Source organism: Taudactylus pleione, unplaced genomic scaffold, assembly GCF_031769625.1.
Source record: "Taudactylus pleione unplaced genomic scaffold, aTauple2 ptg000019l, whole genome shotgun sequence".
Classification (NCBI taxonomy): domain Eukaryota; kingdom Metazoa; phylum Chordata; class Amphibia; order Anura; family Myobatrachidae; genus Taudactylus; species Taudactylus pleione.
The window spans coordinates 22,847,687-22,864,796 of record NW_028284421.1 but is presented as its reverse complement, the minus strand read 5'-3'; the positions used below and the strand labels follow the sequence as shown (position 1 = coordinate 22,864,796).

Below are 17,110 nucleotides of genomic sequence, written 5' to 3'. Positions count from 1 at the left end.
TGGTAGGCTGTTTCTTGCCGGGTGGTGCACCCGCAAAAAATAGCCTGGGGAGAATACTGGAACAGAGATAGATATTGATTATATATATATCTATATATATCTATCGAGATAGATATCTCTGAGCCTCTGATTAGGGATGGCAACCCTCAATGTTTAGGAAACATCAGCAGTTGTGGTCTACACAGATCTTGACCAATCACTAAACAATCGATGGTTTCTAACAATGGTTGAACCATCGATGGTACAGCTGTCAATGGCCATCACTACAGTATAACATAAAAATTGCTGTTTTATGGTATACTGTGTTTTAAACAAAAAAAAAAGTCAAATATAATACTAATGAATACGTTTAAAAAGATGTTCTTGACCTAATTCAATCATAAAAACACCCGACAATTTTGGAGCCTGCTCTCTGTAGCTTTCACACCTTTCAGACTTGGCTTAGCTGCAGCTGTCTTCCATGTGCATAGTGGTTTGTAAATTGTATAGCAGTTTGGGTCACACAAGAGAAAAGAGCACTTTAGGTGCCACAGGAAAATGCTCTATGTTTCCCATGGGTAGAATGGAAAACACTGACAGACAAAACCTTAATGGTACTGGCAGAGGATAAATGCAACACTAATATACATTTCTAGCCATATACTGGAAGTTGAAAACTTTAAATACATTAACTTGTTGATTTATAGAATATTTTGGCACGTATCCAATTAGGTGTGATGGGAGACTGCTCATATCACTAGTTATGGTACCCCAAAATCACAGATTCTTCTGCGCACATCTATAGGGTGCGAGGAAAAATACTCGATGTTGGTGGTCCCGTGATGTCGGAGAATGTGTCAGAATGCCAGCAACTCTCAGCCATCGCCACTAATTGAATTGCCCCTTTAGACTGCTAATGGTGATCTTACCGGCTTAATGTGCTCTTCCAAACTTTGCTTGGGATATTTAGAAGGTGAAGGGTTAAAGTTTTCATCTTGAGGCTCCTCCTTCACAGTTGGGTGTCGATGACTGGAGTTGCCTTGCAAATTGGGAGGAACTATTCCCTGCTGCTCCCTCTGAGCCTGAAGATACTTCTGTGCTAGCATGGATGCATGGCCTTCCCCGTCATCACCCTCATCTCCAAATGAATCTCCTCCATCACTTACATCATCCTCCATTTCTTCATCATCAGGATCACTGGCACCCTGTGGAGGTGCCATGGGCGGGCGGGCTTTAGCAGATGACATAATGGCAGGACCAGGCATGGATTTCAATGCATGCTGTGATGCCAGCTGTTGGGCATAGAGCCGTCTCGCTTCTCTAATCTGTCTTTCACGTTCCTCCTTAGTGCGAGCCGTTTGCTGCTGTTGCTTTTGGAGTTGCTCCATCACAGCCTCCAATTTCATGCCCTGCTTGGTGTGCATCTGAGAAGTGCCCGAAAGGGTGGGGTTTAATCCACTCTGAATCAGCGAGGGCTAAAAACAAGGCATAAACACAAAAAGCAGGCATTATTGACTTAATCTTCTCTAAGTACTCTTGCATGGATAGTCGCAACTACACGCTCAAAAATATTGGAAGTTTTGTTTCAGATTCTGCTTTGGTTTAAGATTAACGAAATAAAAAAGCAGAAGGACAAGTATCCCTAGTACACTAACTGGTTCAGATTAAGAACTATGTTTCATTTGTCACATCTGGTTGTTTGGTTAACAACACTATGCAAGCACACACTTGTCAGAAGCAGAATTAAGGATAGCAAAGGTAAAACTACCATGAATAGCACAGTACTAGTACCAGATGGGACCCTGATGCGTTTTTTGCATATGGTATAATGGCTCTGTGTGCAAAAAACAAATAAGACACCTATATGTTACCCTCCTAAAATTCACAGCATCTGAGAATCATTTATAGCTTCAATTATACAAAAAAGTTACAAAAGCAAAAAATATATATATTTTCCAAATACATGAACTAGAAACAAAACCAGGAGGTTTGGGGTGAGGGAGCAGAACCTAACTATCTTATGGATACAAGTACGTTCAAAGAACCAAATAAACGGTCACATCTATAAGCCCTTTCCTTTGAAATACAATCCTTTACCATTAGCTCATCTGCCATATAAACTATTATCTAAACTCCACATGTAGGTGCTTTGTGTTTGAAAGGATATTATACATCTTAACAGAAAACTTACTTTTCAAATAATTACCATTACAAATGAACTTCTAGGTGAACATGCAGACAAATACATTCATATCACAAGGTAAAATATATATTAAACCTTTAAAAAAGATCATGTGCGGTCAGTGGCTCTGAATAAGAGAAACATTTCTATCTTCCAAGAACCATTACATTTCTTAATGAAAGACAAACCAGGTGAGACGACCAATTTACCTGACACACACACATACATATATATATATATATATATATATATATATTTGCTAATATACATACAGCTTATAGACCAGTCAGCTTTTAAAAGACAGCAATCCTATAATATTAATCACTAGGACATACAGCTGAGACCACTGAATGTTCTTCGAATTGTGAAGTAGTAAGAGTATTGGTGATATTGAATACATGAGCAGACTGTAAATATTTTGAGTGCCACCATGTAAAGGGGACATTACACTTTGACTCGTAAAATTAATATGGTAGATGAGGGCCCATTTAAAAATATGTATGAGTACTTTATAAACGATAGACCCTTCCTACTTCATAACAGGCACATTATATGCCGTGTAGGGGCTACAGGGCGAGGGGGTCACACTACTGGGGGCTGATGATGTTGGCACATGCGACTTATCCTGTACATGTATAATGACATCCGCCCATGTAGCCATGCAGCGGATGGCCCGCACCACAGGACACCCCGGTGGTCTCGCCAACCAGCGATCCCAAATCTCCAACTACACTGAGTACGTGGCGGCGGGCAGCCGTAGTGTTGGAGAGGGAGCCGGCGATGCGTTCTCTGCATGGGGGTCGCCGGTGTGGGACCCCAGGGTGCGGTGTGCTGGTGGTTGATGACCCTCGCCCCGCCGCCCGCCCGGTGTGTACTAGGAGGCCCTTCTCTGCCCTCACCATCGACTCTCTCCCGCAGTCGGCCTTCTCCACCATCCCGTCAGCCTGCAGGCCGCTCGGCACCGCGCTCTCCTATGGCCACTTCGCCGCCCGCCCCAGCTTCCCCTCCGTTTCCGTCTCACTACAACCTCCAAGCCTCACTAGGCCCCTCCCGACACACAACGAAGCAACTGATCTGACGTAATGGCGCACGCCAAGCCTAACGGCAAGACGTCCTCCGCGAGGTCCGGCGCATGAGCATTGAGCACCTGTACGCAGGTGACCGCCATCTTGGTGCACCCAACCTGCTGCTCAGTGGTGCTCGTCGTGTAGTGATAGCGTTGCGATGTGAGTTTACACAGGCTGCGGGCAGACAATCCCTCGGTGCTTGCAAAATGAAAAGACAGAGGAGGTAATGGCACCAGGCAATGGTATAATTACAAATGTATGATGATTATCCGTTTAGTCGACATCGACTTTCGGACACTTTATGGATCAGTGAACGCCACACTTCTCTTTCTCTGACCGCTATCTTCAGGTCATTTATGGGCATGTTTGTGTCAGCCTTTATTGTGTCCAGCCAACGAGTTCTTTGGTGTCCTCTTCTTCTGGGCCCGCTGACGAATCCAAGCATTAGCGCTGTTTCTAGGGAATTAGCCCACATGACATGTCCAAAATACGAGAGTCGTTGTTTGGTGATCTTGCCTTCTAAAGATACTTTTGGTTTGACCCGCTCTAGGGTTGCCTTGTTCGTATTCATTGCTGTCCATGGTATGCGCAGCATTCGCCTCCAGCACCACAATTCAAAAGCGTCAATTCTCTTGCGATCTGCCTTCTTGAGTGTCCAGGTTTCGCATGCATACATAAAGATCAGAAAAATAATTGCATTGAACAACCGTGCTTTTGTTGCGCTGCTGATATTGTTGCTCTTCCATATCTTCGTCATTCCTAGCATAGCATTGCGGCCAAGTGCAATTCATCGCTTTATTTCAGTAGATGATTCTCCACTGCGATCAGTCTTAGAACCCAGAAAGAGGAAGTCTCGTGCTGTTTCGACTTCCTCATTATCGATTGCAATATGGACTGCATCGTCACTTGCCGTAGTCATTATCTTTGTTTTCTTGATGTTGAGGTACAGTCCCTTGCTCTCGCTTCTTTGACTCCTGACCAAATATTCTAGGTCTTTTCTACTTTCAGCAAGCAGAGTCGTGTCATCGGCATATCGTAGATTGTTGATGTTCCTCCCTCCGATTTTTACTCCAATTGTAGACTCGTCCAAACTGCATCGTCTCATGATCATTTCGGCGTAAAGATTGAATAAAGCTGGCAAGAGAATACAGCCTTGTCGAACACCTTTTCCGATCTTGAACCAATCCGTGTTGCCAAAAGCTGTCCTGACTGTGGCTTCTTGACTCATGTAGAGCGATCGCATCACTTTCTCCAGGTGCTCCGGAATGCCCATCTGCCGTAAACATTTCCATAACTTGTCGTGATCAACGCAATCGAATGCTTTGCTGTAGTCAATGAAGCAAACGTACACGTCCTTTTGATACTCTCGTGTCTTTTCCATAATCCATCGCAGGTTTGCGATTTGATCTCTGGTCCCCCGACCCCTGCGAAATCCAGCCTGCGTGTCTGGGAGCTCCTTCTCTACAAAGTAGGCCATGTGTCTTTGAATAATCTTCAGCAATATTTTGCTTGCGTGTGATATGAGTGCAATAGTCCAATAGTTGCCACATTCCTGTGCATCGCCCTTTTTTGGAAGCGGGACAAAGACTGATCTAATCCAATCTTTGGGCCATGAGTTCATTCTCCATATCTGCTGGCAAAGTGCTGTTAGTGTTGAGACAGGTACTGGCTTGAGTAATTCGGCTTGTAAACCGTCGACGCCTGGGGCTTTCCTGTTTGGTAGTTGTTTTAAAGCCCAGGCAACCTCCTCCTCTAGAACATCTGGTTCATACTCGCTTGGATTTTCCTGGCCGATGGGCTGATTTAGTCAATTGCCTGCATATAATTCCATTGTGTATTCCTTCCACCTGTGCTTGATTTGGTCTTCATTCAGTAGGATTTTACCATTCCGGGCTTTGATGGTCGCTGCTTTGCGTGACGTAAATGGTGCACGTGTCTGCTTCACAAAGGCGAACAGTTCACGAATGTGGCCTTGCTTGTTTGACTCTTCCAATTTTGTGCACTGTTCATTCCAGTAACATTCCTTATCTCGTCTCGCTTCTCTCTGAAATTCCGCATTTAGCAATTTGAATTTGATACTATTGCCAGAGGCCTTGGCTGTTCGTCTCTTTCTTGAAATTTCAATCGACGCATCTGATAACCATTGCGATTTCTTTGCTGGTTCTTTGTACGGAACAAATTTTTTCGCTTCATCCACTATGATTGCTTTCATTTCTTCCCACAGATCGTCTGGGTCTTTTCCAGTTGTACTCAGCAGTTCAAATCGGTTTTTTACCTCTATTCCATATTGTGCTGGAATATTGTTGGTATCAAAACGTCGCATTGTAGGTGTCCTTTTGATGGTGTTGAACCGGAGTTTCACTTTAGCGATGAGTAGCTGATGGTCAGAGCCACAATCCGCACCTGGGAGTGTTTTAACTGCTTGTATTGAGCTCTTCCATTGTTGTTGGCAGAGAAAGTAGTCGATATGATGGCGATATTGACTGTTAGGAGATGTCCATGGGTATAAACGGCGTTTAGGCTGTTCAAACCACGTGTTCATGATCAGTAGCCGATTTTCTTGACAGAACTGAACCAGTCGCTCCCCGGCCTCATTCTGTTCTCCTAATCCGAATTTGCTTGTGACCAGTGGCTCTTCTCCTTTGCCTACTTTTGCATTGAAATCTCCAGCAATAAAGATGATGGACCTCATTCAGAATCGGTCGAAGCGGCCGCACGGTCGTACGCCACCGATGTTCGCTATACTGCGCATGCGTAAAGTTCGCAATGCGCGTGCGCAAACTAGCCACTACGATCAGAAATTTCTCTCTCCTTGAACACAGCCAGGTCGGTAGTTTGAGTGACAGATTGAGGCGTTTGTGGGTGGTAACGGGAAGGTGCTTGAAAACGGGGGAGTGGAAATCCGAACGCAGGCGTGCCTAATTATGTGAACGGCGTTTTATGGGAGTGCATACGGTTTATGGGAGTGCATAATTAACAAAGTAGCGTCATAGCACATGTGACATGGGAGGTTTTTACACTGACATGATCGTAGAGCTTAAGAGAGGGTATGGTCAACCTTAAGCTCTACGACCAGTGCCGACGGTTCCTGATGGTCTCGATTAATCCTTATATTCTTCCCGATGGTCTCGCTTAATCCATATATGCCCGGAGATGACGTGCAATGCGTACGAGAAGGGGGCGTATTTTTTTGTCTTCCGACCGCTTCCTCCCCTTGGTCGGCCAACTACCGATCCGAACTTAGGGACGCAACTTGAGAGTTAATCATTTGAATATCCGGCCCCTTTTTCCGTGCGGCCGCTTCGACCAACTCTGAATGAGGCCCGATGTCTTTAGCAAGAATTTGATCAACTGCTTGTTGGAGGTCTGCATAAAATTGTTCAATATCCTCTTCTGTTGCATCTGAAGTGGGCACATAAACCTGCAGCAGTGTGATAGTACAAATGTATAGCTGCTATCTATTTCTTCAGCACTGCATGCTGTCGGTACCAGTCCTAGCATTTGCTGTTCCGAAAAGCCGTGTACACATCAGTATAGATGTGCATCCCAGCTGACTCGACGCCCGATGGAAGAAGATACATACCTCCCAACTGTTCCGATTTCAGCTGCACAGTCCTGTTTTACAGGCACTGTCCCGGTGGGAATGGTATTGGTTCAAATCCCGACAAGGAGGCTGAGGTAAGTACTCTAATCCCCCCCTAGCCTGCCTTTAGGGGTGCCTAACCCTAACCTCCCCACCCTAGTGCCTAATCCTAACCTCCCCCGTTAGTGCCTAAACCTAACCTTCCCGGGGGGGGTACCTGACACCAGGGGCGTATCTATAAAGGGTGCGGGGAACACGGGCCCCTGGGTCCAGGGAGGCCCTGAACCCATAATATTACTTACCTCTTCGGAGTCCCACGTCAGCGCTGGCGTCCGGCACTGTAAAACGACTGGAAAATGGCCACAGCGGCCATTTTCCCGTTGTTTGCGCATTCGCAGTACAGGGAAAATGGCAGTCTCGGCCATTTTCACGGTGATCTGGTGCATACACTATAGACTCTGGGCACACTCTAGTGCCCAGAGTCTATAACTCCGGCACTGGCCACGCACAGCTCAGTGTGCTGCCGGGCGGAGAGGAGGGGGCCCGTGTCGGAAACTGCACATGGGCCCCCTTCTCTCTAGAAACGCCCCTGCCTAACATTAAGTCCCCCCAGGGGGCCCTAAACCAAATCCCCCCCCCCCGCGCGGCTAAGAGAACGGGCGCCTGTACCTACCTTGATCGGGCCCGCGGCGTTCTGTATTCCGGCGTCGGAATTATGACTGGCAGCCGCAAAGTGTTATACCACTTTTCCCACAGCCACATACAGTGTCGGACTGGGATGTGAAGGGCCCACCAGGGAATGGAAGTTGAGGAGGCACCTTATGCTGAGCACAGATAGTACAGGCTGCCACAAAGTCCTTGACATCGCGACGTACAGTCGGCCACCAAAAACTCCTAAGGATCAGTTCCAAAGTTCTCCCCATTCCTGCATGACCTGATAAACGAGAAGAATGGGCCCACTGGAGTAACTTAGACCGGAGTTCGGGTGCTACAAATGTTTTCCGTGGCGCGATTTTGTCCTTAGTGACTGCAACAAAGCACCCAGGATTTAAAATTGGTTTGTCTTCCTTTACTTCATCCTCCTGGGCCACATTGAATGCTCGAGACAGGGCGTCAGCTTTTACATTCTTGTAACCTGGATGATAGGTAATAACCAGGTTAAAACAATCAAAAAACAGGGAACACCTGGACTGGCGATAATTCAGGCAAAGCTCGGTTTTGAGATAGGTGAGGTTTTTGTGATCTGTGTAGACTGTCACCGGAAATTTTGCCCCCTCCAGCAAATATCTCAACTCTAGCTTAATGGCTAGTAATTCCTTATCCCCAACTGCATAATTTTTCTCTGGAGCAGAAAACTTACGGGAAAAGAACCCACAGGAGTACCACTTGCCCCACTCATCCTTCTGTGACAGTACTGCCCCAACTCCCACCGTGAAGGCGTCCACCTCCAAGAAGAAAGGCAGATCGCAGTCAGGTTGTCTTAGAATAGGGGCTGACATGAAGCACTGTTATAAAAGAACAAAGGCCTCCTCAGCTGCGGAAGACCATATACGAGTATCTTGTCCTTTCTTGGTGAGTGCAGTAATGGGAGCTGCTATGATTGAGTAATTCTTGATGAACTGGCGATAGAAATTGCAGAATCCCAGGAAGCATTGCTTAACCCAAAGGCATGACTAGGTACTCAAAGTGACTATCACGAGTATTGAAGGCTGTCTTCCACTCATCTCCAGCCTGAATCCTGATCAAATTGTAGGCCCCGCGAAGATCTAGCTTGGTAAAAATCTTTGCTCCTTTAATTCAATCGAAAAGTTTGGATATCAGAGGTAATGGAAACTGGTCTTTGATGGTAATAGCATTCAGGCCCCGGTAATACATGGTCTCAGACCTCCGTCCTTTTTTTTGATGAAGAATAGACCGGGACCCGCGGGTGATTTGGACTCCCTGATGAAACCATGTTCCAGATTCTCCTGGATTTACTCAGTCACTGATTGGGACTCGGGAAGTGAGAGAGGAAAAGTTCTTCCCCGAGGTGGCTTTTTCCCAGGTAATAGATCAATAGCGCAATCCCAGTTTCTATGAGCAGGAAGTGTCTCAGCGGCCTTCTTACTAAACACATGTCGGAAGGACTGGTATGCAGCTGGAAGCTGAACTTCTGGAGAGATAACTGAACTCCGAATGGCTCGCTGGGGAGGTTTGACAGATGACAAACAGGAGCCATGGCATCGAGGGCCCTACGCCAGGATTTGAGGTTCCTCCCAATCTAGCACAGGAGAATGTTTGCGAAGCCAAGGAAGACCCAGGATGACAGGACTCTCAGCTGATAGAAGTATGTAGAATGCTATAGATTCTCGATGGAGGGCCCCTACTTGCATGATAACTTCTGACGTCCGCGAGTGGATGGACGCTGTAGGAAGTTTATTCCCATCCACTCCGATGATGCTGAGAGGTGTTTGAAGTGGCATAATAGGAATTCCCAGCTCTTGAACTTTCTTAGCCATAATGAAGTTGCCATCAGCACCTGAGTACAGGAAAGCCCTAATGACTTCAGAGGACTTTCCCAGGACCAGGGTCACGTCAAGGGAGAATTGAGGAACTACATGGTTCTTTGGGGTGTGTTGAAATGTACCCAATCTGACCACCCCTCGATCAGTTAGGCCTTTTCATTTCCCGGACGTTTAGGACAGCCAGAGAGAAGGTGACCTGTTTCATGACAATACAAAGTCTGTTTTTAAACCTCCTTTCTCTGTCTGCGACAGGAAGACGAGATTTCCCAACCTGCATGGGTTCTTCTGGAGGTTCCACTGGTGTCATGAAACGTGGAGCGAGCTTAAAGGTAAACCGACGAGACTGTTCCTTTTCTCTTGTTCTCTCCCTTTGGCGAATATCTACCCAGATACACAGGGAGATCAAGTTATCCAAAGATGTTGGCAGTTTCCTGGATGCGAGTACATCTTTGATCTGATTGGACAAACCTTGCATGAAGGCGGCTACTAAAGCTTCGTTGTTCCATCCCAATTCTGAAGCAAGGGTCCGGAACTGCACAGCATATTGTCCTGCAGATTGCCTTGTTTCAGCTGTAGGATAGCCGATCCCGCAGAGGTTACTCGACCAGGCTCATCGAAGACCCTCCGGAAAACCTTCAGGAACTCGGTGCTATTGTTAACCAGAGGATCATTTCTTTTCCATAAAGGAGAGGCCCAAGCCAAGGCCTGACCGGACAGCAGCGAGATCATGTAAGCCACTTTCGTCCTTTCTGACGGTGAAATTTGCAGCTTGAACCTCAAATTGGAGTGAGCACTGGTTCAGGAACCCTCGACAGTCCTTTGGGTCCCCACTGTACTTCGTGGGATCCGGAATGTGTAATGGTGCAGAAGCACTTGCGACCTGTACAGTCACCGTAGGAGGTGGGACTGATAGTGACGGTGCTGGCTGAGCGGTACTGAATTGTTGCATTAAAGTCTGGAGACACTGCATAATCTGGGCTTGATCTTGTTCTTGCTTCTCGACTCTAGCAAATAGGTTCTCGAGTAAGTCTCGGGGCGATGGGTTACCAGCAGCATCCATGCTTTTGGGGCCAGAGTATTCTGTCACAAACTCACGGGCGGATAGTGGATGCTACCCGTATTCAGGGAATTGGCTAGACCTATTCCTGATTCGCGGAGTCTAATGTGCCGGCGGTTTTCACAGGGACCCTCGCAAGAAGGTATGGACTTGGCTGTGCCTGACACACAGGTCGAGGCCCTCAGGTTAGGTTTCCCTATACAGGTGCTGGCACTTGGTCAGTATACGGGAGACTTGAGCGTAGTCGACTTAGCCGGGTCAGAACCAAACGGACGAAGCAGTACCAGGGAGCAGACGTAAACGGGTCACAGGGAATAGCCGAGGTCAGAACCAGATATCAACGTAGAACCAGGGGTTAGGCAGAATCAGAGTCACAAAACTCGCCAAGTGTCAGAACCAATAATCAGGATATGCACAGGAACGCTGGAGTATGGTAATGGAGCCTATACTCTGGCACTGGAGTTCTCCCAGGAACTTCCTTTTATTTGTCAGAGTTCAACTAGTCCCCAATCAGCGCTTCCATTACAGGTGCCTATCCCTTTAAATATTTAACAGAGCGGCGCGCGCGCTTCTAAGGAAGCCGTGGCCGCCTGCATACGCCGGGGGAGAAGGAGAGCAGCTGACAGCGGGTGCCAGGGATCTCCCGGCCGCTTTCACACACCGGCCCGGACTCCAGCGTCACCAGACCAGGTGAGGGCAACCTGGATTCAGCGGCTCTGTGACACCCTATCTCACAGATCACATTACCTCCTCACACAGCCCCCCCCCCTCACAGATCACACTGGACCTTCACACAACAGCCCCCCCTCACAGATCACACTGTCCTCTCACACGGAAGCCCAACCCCACAGATCACTCTGGCCACTCACAGATCACACTGGCCCCTCATACAGCAGCCCCCCTCACAGATCACACTGTCCCCTCACACAACAGCCCCCCCTCCCTCACAGATCAAACTGGCCCCTCACACAGCAGGGTCCCCTTACCCATAAACCCCACCTCACAGATTACACTGGCCCATCACACAGCAGCCCCATCCCTTCACAGATCACACTGGCCCCTCACAAAACAGCCCCCATCACAGATCACACTGTCCTCTCACACAGCAGCTGAACCCCACAGATCACACTGCCTCCTCACACAGCCCCCCCTCACAGATTACACTTGCCCTTCACAAAGCAGCCACCCCTCACAGATCAAACTGGCCCCTCACACAGCAGCCCCCCCTCGCATATCACACTGTCCCCTCACACAGCAGTCCCCACTCAAAGATTACACTGTCCCCTCACACAGCAGCCCCCCTCCATGATCACACTGACCCCTCACACATCAGCCCCCCTCACAGATTACACTGTCCCCTCACACAGCAGTCCCCACTCACAGATTACACTGTCCCTCACACAGCAGCCCCCCTCACAGATCACAGTGTCCCCTCACACATCAGCCCCCGCCTCACAGATCACACTGTCCCCTGAGACAGCGTGACAGTCCCCTCACACAGCCTCCCCCTCACAAATCACACTGAAACTCATTGACACCTCTCACACAGCAGCCCCCCCTCATATCACACTGTGATCTGCTTTCCTCAGGTCTTCCCCTCACAAGGCCCCTCGGGCCCTCAAAGGGCTGTGACTCCGCCACTTCCACTGGTCCACCAAGTCATCATAGGCAAGGCCAGGGAGTCTATTTTATCAGCAACAGACGGCAGCTGGGAACCCTGTCAGTCTGTACCTTCAGCTGCCCCTGGCTGGGAAGCAGCAGGGGACATTGATCTCAGCCACACAGTGCCACTGTGGGCGGGTCCCTTCTGTCCAGGAACAAGACTTCAGACCATTAACTCCCCTGAAGCCAGGCTTGCTAGACATGGTCTTCAATGTTGTTGTGCAGAGTGATTTCAGGTGGTGATTCAGTTGCAGACACAGTGACAGGATTCATGCAGATTCCCGATTATCGGGAATCTGCGTATGCGCCTCACCCGTATTGCGCATGTGCAGTACAGGTTGCGTACCCGCAAGCAGTCCATATGCAGACTGTCAGCAATTGACAGTCTGCTGGCGTTTCTGGGCGGGGGCGGCAAATGTCTCCCTTTCCCAGGCAAGGATCTCTGGCCTCTTATACTCAACTGCGGCATGGGCGTCAGAATGGGGGGGGCAAGGGGGCAGCTCAACACCCTCTAACCATTTGAAAGGCGCAGCGGCCGCGGATGGTCAGGGACTGTGCTTTATAGCAATAGGCTGCATGTCCACTGCACAGAGGAGGAGGTGTAATTTGGGGCTTATGTATCAAGCTGTTACATAAAATGATGCAGAGACTTTAGTATTGTTCCTATGTACTAATGGCACAATGCAGGAATTTCACAGAAATCTCTGGCAAAGTGCTAATTAGCACTCCAGATCACAGTCCGCATTGTTATCAATGGGGTCAACGATCTGACCCCTATGTACTAAACTCCAAAAAGCGAAGCGCTTCGGAATTTAGCCCTGGTAGTTTACATCATCTTCAGATGGTGTACACCAGTGGCGGGCTGGGCCGGGGGGCAGGGTGCCATGTGCCCCCCGGGCCGCAGCGGCATGCAGGCCGAGGCAGTCTGTGACACAGACTGCACCACGTGTGTAGCGCTGACCGGACTGAGTTCGGTCAGCGCTACACACAGGGCCGCCATCAGGGGGGGACTGCCGGGACTGGAGTCCCGGGCCCGGACACTCGGGGGGCCCGCCCGTCCGCTGCAGCCCAAGCCCAGGAAAGTCCTCCTGCTCTGCACCCTAACAGCCGCGGCCAGACACTCTGGGGGCCCGCCTGCTGCTAAGCCTTGCTGCTGCACAAGCCATGGCAGCAGTCAGACACTGTGGGGACCCTGCCCGCGGCGCTCCTAGTACTGCCGGCAGCTCTCCCACGCCATACATCCATCACTATTATTAACTGTGTCAGAGCAGGAACTGCCGCTGCGCCGCCGAGTTATATGGTCTTGCTCGGCAGCGCAGCGGCAGTTCCTGTTGTGACACAGTTCCTACCTGAAGGACTGCTGGGAGCGCGACGCTGACCTTGTGATGTCATGTCGCGCTCCCTGCTGAAGAGAGGAGCCGCCGGCCGCGTGGGACTGAGACCCGGACCAGCTAATGGAGGATCATGTAAAAGGTAAGAGAAGGAACATAGGCTGGGAAAACAAGGGGGTGGAAAGGGGGCAGGAGGCTGGAAAAACGGGGGTGGAAAGGGGGCAGAAGGCTGGACAAATGGGGGTGGAAAGGGGGCTGAAGGCTGGAAGACAGGGGTGGAAAGGGGGCAGAAGGCTGGAAAACGGGTGGAAAGGGGGCAGAAGGATGGAAAAACGGTGGTGGACAGGGGGCCGGAGGCTGGAAAAACGGAAGTGGAAAGGGGGCAAAAGGCTGGAAAAACAGAGGTGGACAGGGGGCCGGGGGCTGGAAAAACGGGGGTGGAAAAGGGGCTGGTCTGGAAAGGGAAAAGAAGGCAGGAAAGGGGGCAGATGCTGGAAAAAAGGGGGTGGAAAGGGGGCAGAAGGATGGAAAAACGGGGGTGGATCGGGCCGGAGGCTGGAAAAACGGGCGTGGAAAGGGGGCAGAAGGCTGGAAAAGGGGCAAAAGGATGGGAAAACGGGGGTGGAAAGGGGGCAGAAGGCTGGACAAACGGGGGTGGAAAGGGGGCAGAAGGCTGGAAAAATGGGGGTGGAAAGGGGGCAGAAGGCTGGAAAAATGGGGGTGGAAAGGGGGCAGAAGGCTGGAAAAACGGGGGTGGAAAGGGGGCAGGAGGCTTGAAAGACAAGGGGGTGGCAGGCTGGAAAGACAAGGGGGTAGGTGGCTTGAAAGACGGGGAGGAAAGTGGACAGAAGGCTGGAATGGCGCAGGGATCTGGAGATGACACAGGGCAGAGAGGCTTGAGTGACATAGGGATCTGGAGGGGAGACGGGACAGGAATCTGGAATGTTGCAGGGATCTGGAGGTGACATAGGGAGCAGGAGGCTGGAGATAACATGGGGTATGTAGCTGGAAAGACAAGGGGATAGATAGGACATGGAGCAGGAGGCTGGAGTGACACATGGGCAGCAGGCCGGAGGAGACACAGGTGACGAGTCTGGTTGAACCTTTGTTGTATGATAATGACATTAGTTATATTCCTACACAAACAGGCATTTTCCGGACAATGGGATTTCCTACATGAATAGTGAATACCGATTGAAGACACCATCTGCCCAGGGAGGATCAATTTCTTCAGAGGTTCCCCATCACAGAGAAACCACCATACAGGTAAGGTCAGGTGTATTTTTTATTTCATATTCACATGCTGTGCCTGTGCCAGATATATTAGAATTGCACATAGTACATGTGCCGGATTTTGGAATTGCAGAGAGAGAGTCCAATGAGCTGCAAAACAAAAAATGTGGAAAAGCAGTTCTACAGATTACACGTTTTGTGTTGCAGATGATTGCTCTGTTCTCTCTCTGCAATTCCAAAACCCCAGCACATGTACCATGTGCAACTCTATTTGGCTCAGGTATTATGCAAACAGTCCAGTCACAGTGATCCCCCTTCTCATCCTGTCCAGTGCACCCCATTCAGCCCAGTGTCCCCCACCATCTCACTGACTCCCCCATCCCAGTGTCTACCCCCTTTCCTGCCCAACCAGCCCACTGCCTCCATCTAACTGCCCCTCAGCAAGAACCCCAGCCAGTCTAGTTAGTGTTCCGCCATCATCCCAGCCAGTGTACACCTTCTCCAGCCTAGTGTTCCCCCCTCCCACCACCATCTGACTGCCCTCTTTCCATCCAGCCCAGTGCCCCCCTATATCTCACCCACTGCCTCTCCCCATTATTCTCTACCTGTCACCCACTGGCTTTCACCCTTTACCTGGCATCACCCACTGCCTTTCCTTTTCTCCCTCTACCTGGCGTCACCCATTGCCTCTCCCTGTCACCCACTGCCTGTCACCCTATCCCCGGCGTCACCCACTACCTCTCCCTGTCACCTTGTCCCTGGCATCACCCACTGCCTCTCTCTGTAATTTTCTCCCTGGCATCACCAACTGCCTATCCCCTTCACCCTCTCCTGTCACCCACTACCTCTCCATCTCACACTATATCTACCATTCACCTATCTTTCCTGCCAGCCACTGCCTCTCCCCGAGGAGCCGCAGCATGTGAGGACTGGGGAGCAGCTAGAACTTAATAATAAGAGGAGTTTGGTAACTTAGTTAAGTGTCTGGGGTTGTGGGGAGGGGGGGGGGGGGCTCTGCCTATATTGGTAGTCCCGGGCTCCATAATTTATGGCAGCCCTGACTACACAAGTGACAAACACACAGCTGCCGGCTCCGGCAGCTGTGTGTTTGTTTTGATCAGCAGCCAATGAGAGTCTGTCAGACTCTCATTAGCTGCTGCTGCGCCCACTGCAGGAGCCGCTCCATCTTCTGGCTCCCGCAGTGGGCAATGGGAGAGGCGTCATGATGTCATATGACGTCTCTCCCATAATGCAGAGCAGCCCGGCCCGGGAAGGACAGACGGAGGAGCGGATGGCGACGGCGGGAGCGGGGATTAAGGTAAGTGGTTTTTTTTTTTTTACTACGTGTGTCTACTGGAGGGGAGGCTGGCACTACAAGGGGGGAGACCACTACTGGGGGCACCACAAGGAGGGAACCACTACTGGAGGCACTGCAAGGGGGGGACTGCTACTAATGGGGGCAATACAAGGGGGGGACTACTACTACTGGGGGCACTACAAGGGGGGGGACTACTGGGGGCACTACAAGAGGGAGGGACTACTACTGGGGGCACTACAAGAGGGAGACCACTACTGGGGGTACTACAAGGGGGAGATCACTACTGGGGGCACTACAAGGGGGGATCACTACTGGGGATTATAACTGGGGGCACTTCAAGGGGGGGACTACTACTGGGGGCACTACAAGGGGGGGACTACTACTACAAGGTGGGGACTACTACTACTATGGGCACTACAAGGGGAGGGGACAACTACTAGGGGCACTGCATAGGGGGGAGGGGACTACTACTAGAGGCACTGCATCGATGGACCACTGCTGGGGGCTCTATAAAAAGGGCAATACTGGGGGTACTGCATAGGGGGGAGATTTCAACTGGGGCCACTATTTAAGGGGCACTGCATAAGGGTTACCACTATTGGGGGTACTGCATGGGGTGTGGACTACTACTGGGGGCACTATATAAGGAGCACTGCATAAGGGGTACCACTACTGGGGGCACTATATAAGGGGCTTACTACTGGGGGCACAAGGGTCACTGCACAGGGGGGACCACTACTGGGGGCACTGTATAAGGGGCAGTGCATAGGGGGGATCACTACTGGAGGCACTACTGGAGGCCTGCATAAGGGGATCCTCTCCTGGGGCACAGGGGGGCACTGCATATGGGCACCATGATGGGGCTGTCCCTAATCTTTATTTTTACTTTACATTAATCCCATATGGCCAGCCTCCTCCCTGGAACACTTGAGGGGGGGGGGGGCGCTGTAGCACGCACGTTCTTCGGGCACCCTAGCTACACGCTACTCCTCTGCCAGGGCCGCCTGCATGCATTTGCCCCCCAATCTAAAAGTTGCCAGCCAGCCCCTGGTGTACACTGCTATAAGCCTATGGAGTTTCCAAGAGCAGGAGAGAGCGCTTTCGATCTCTCAGCTTCCCCTAAAGAAGTCTTTCACTTCTGTAAAAGACTTCTACAATTTTCTGGGGCCATAACTTGCAGGGACAGTTCCCCTT

General features: G+C 50.2%; 1 protein-coding gene and 1 pseudogene across 2 annotated transcripts in view; both read right to left on the bottom strand.

Moving 5' to 3' along the window:
- The window catches only part of ARID3B (AT-rich interaction domain 3B), a 106,233-nt gene extending 103,025 nt beyond the window's left edge, over positions 1–3,208 (bottom strand). For both annotated transcript variants that reach the window (XM_088446101.1, XM_088446108.1), the window contains exons 1-2: positions 3,061–3,208; positions 909–1,454 (exon numbers count right to left, since the gene is read on the bottom strand). In XM_088446101.1, the coding sequence (XP_088302227.1) occupies positions 909–1,454; positions 3,061–3,096 (582 nt within the window). In that variant the 5' untranslated portion in view covers positions 3,097–3,208. The remainder of the gene's footprint in view (positions 1–908; positions 1,455–3,060) is intronic.
- Positions 3,209–3,393: 185 nt separating this feature from the next.
- Positions 3,394–5,920, bottom strand: LOC148540419 (uncharacterized; annotated as a pseudogene).
- Positions 5,921–17,110: the final 11,190 nt, after the last annotated feature.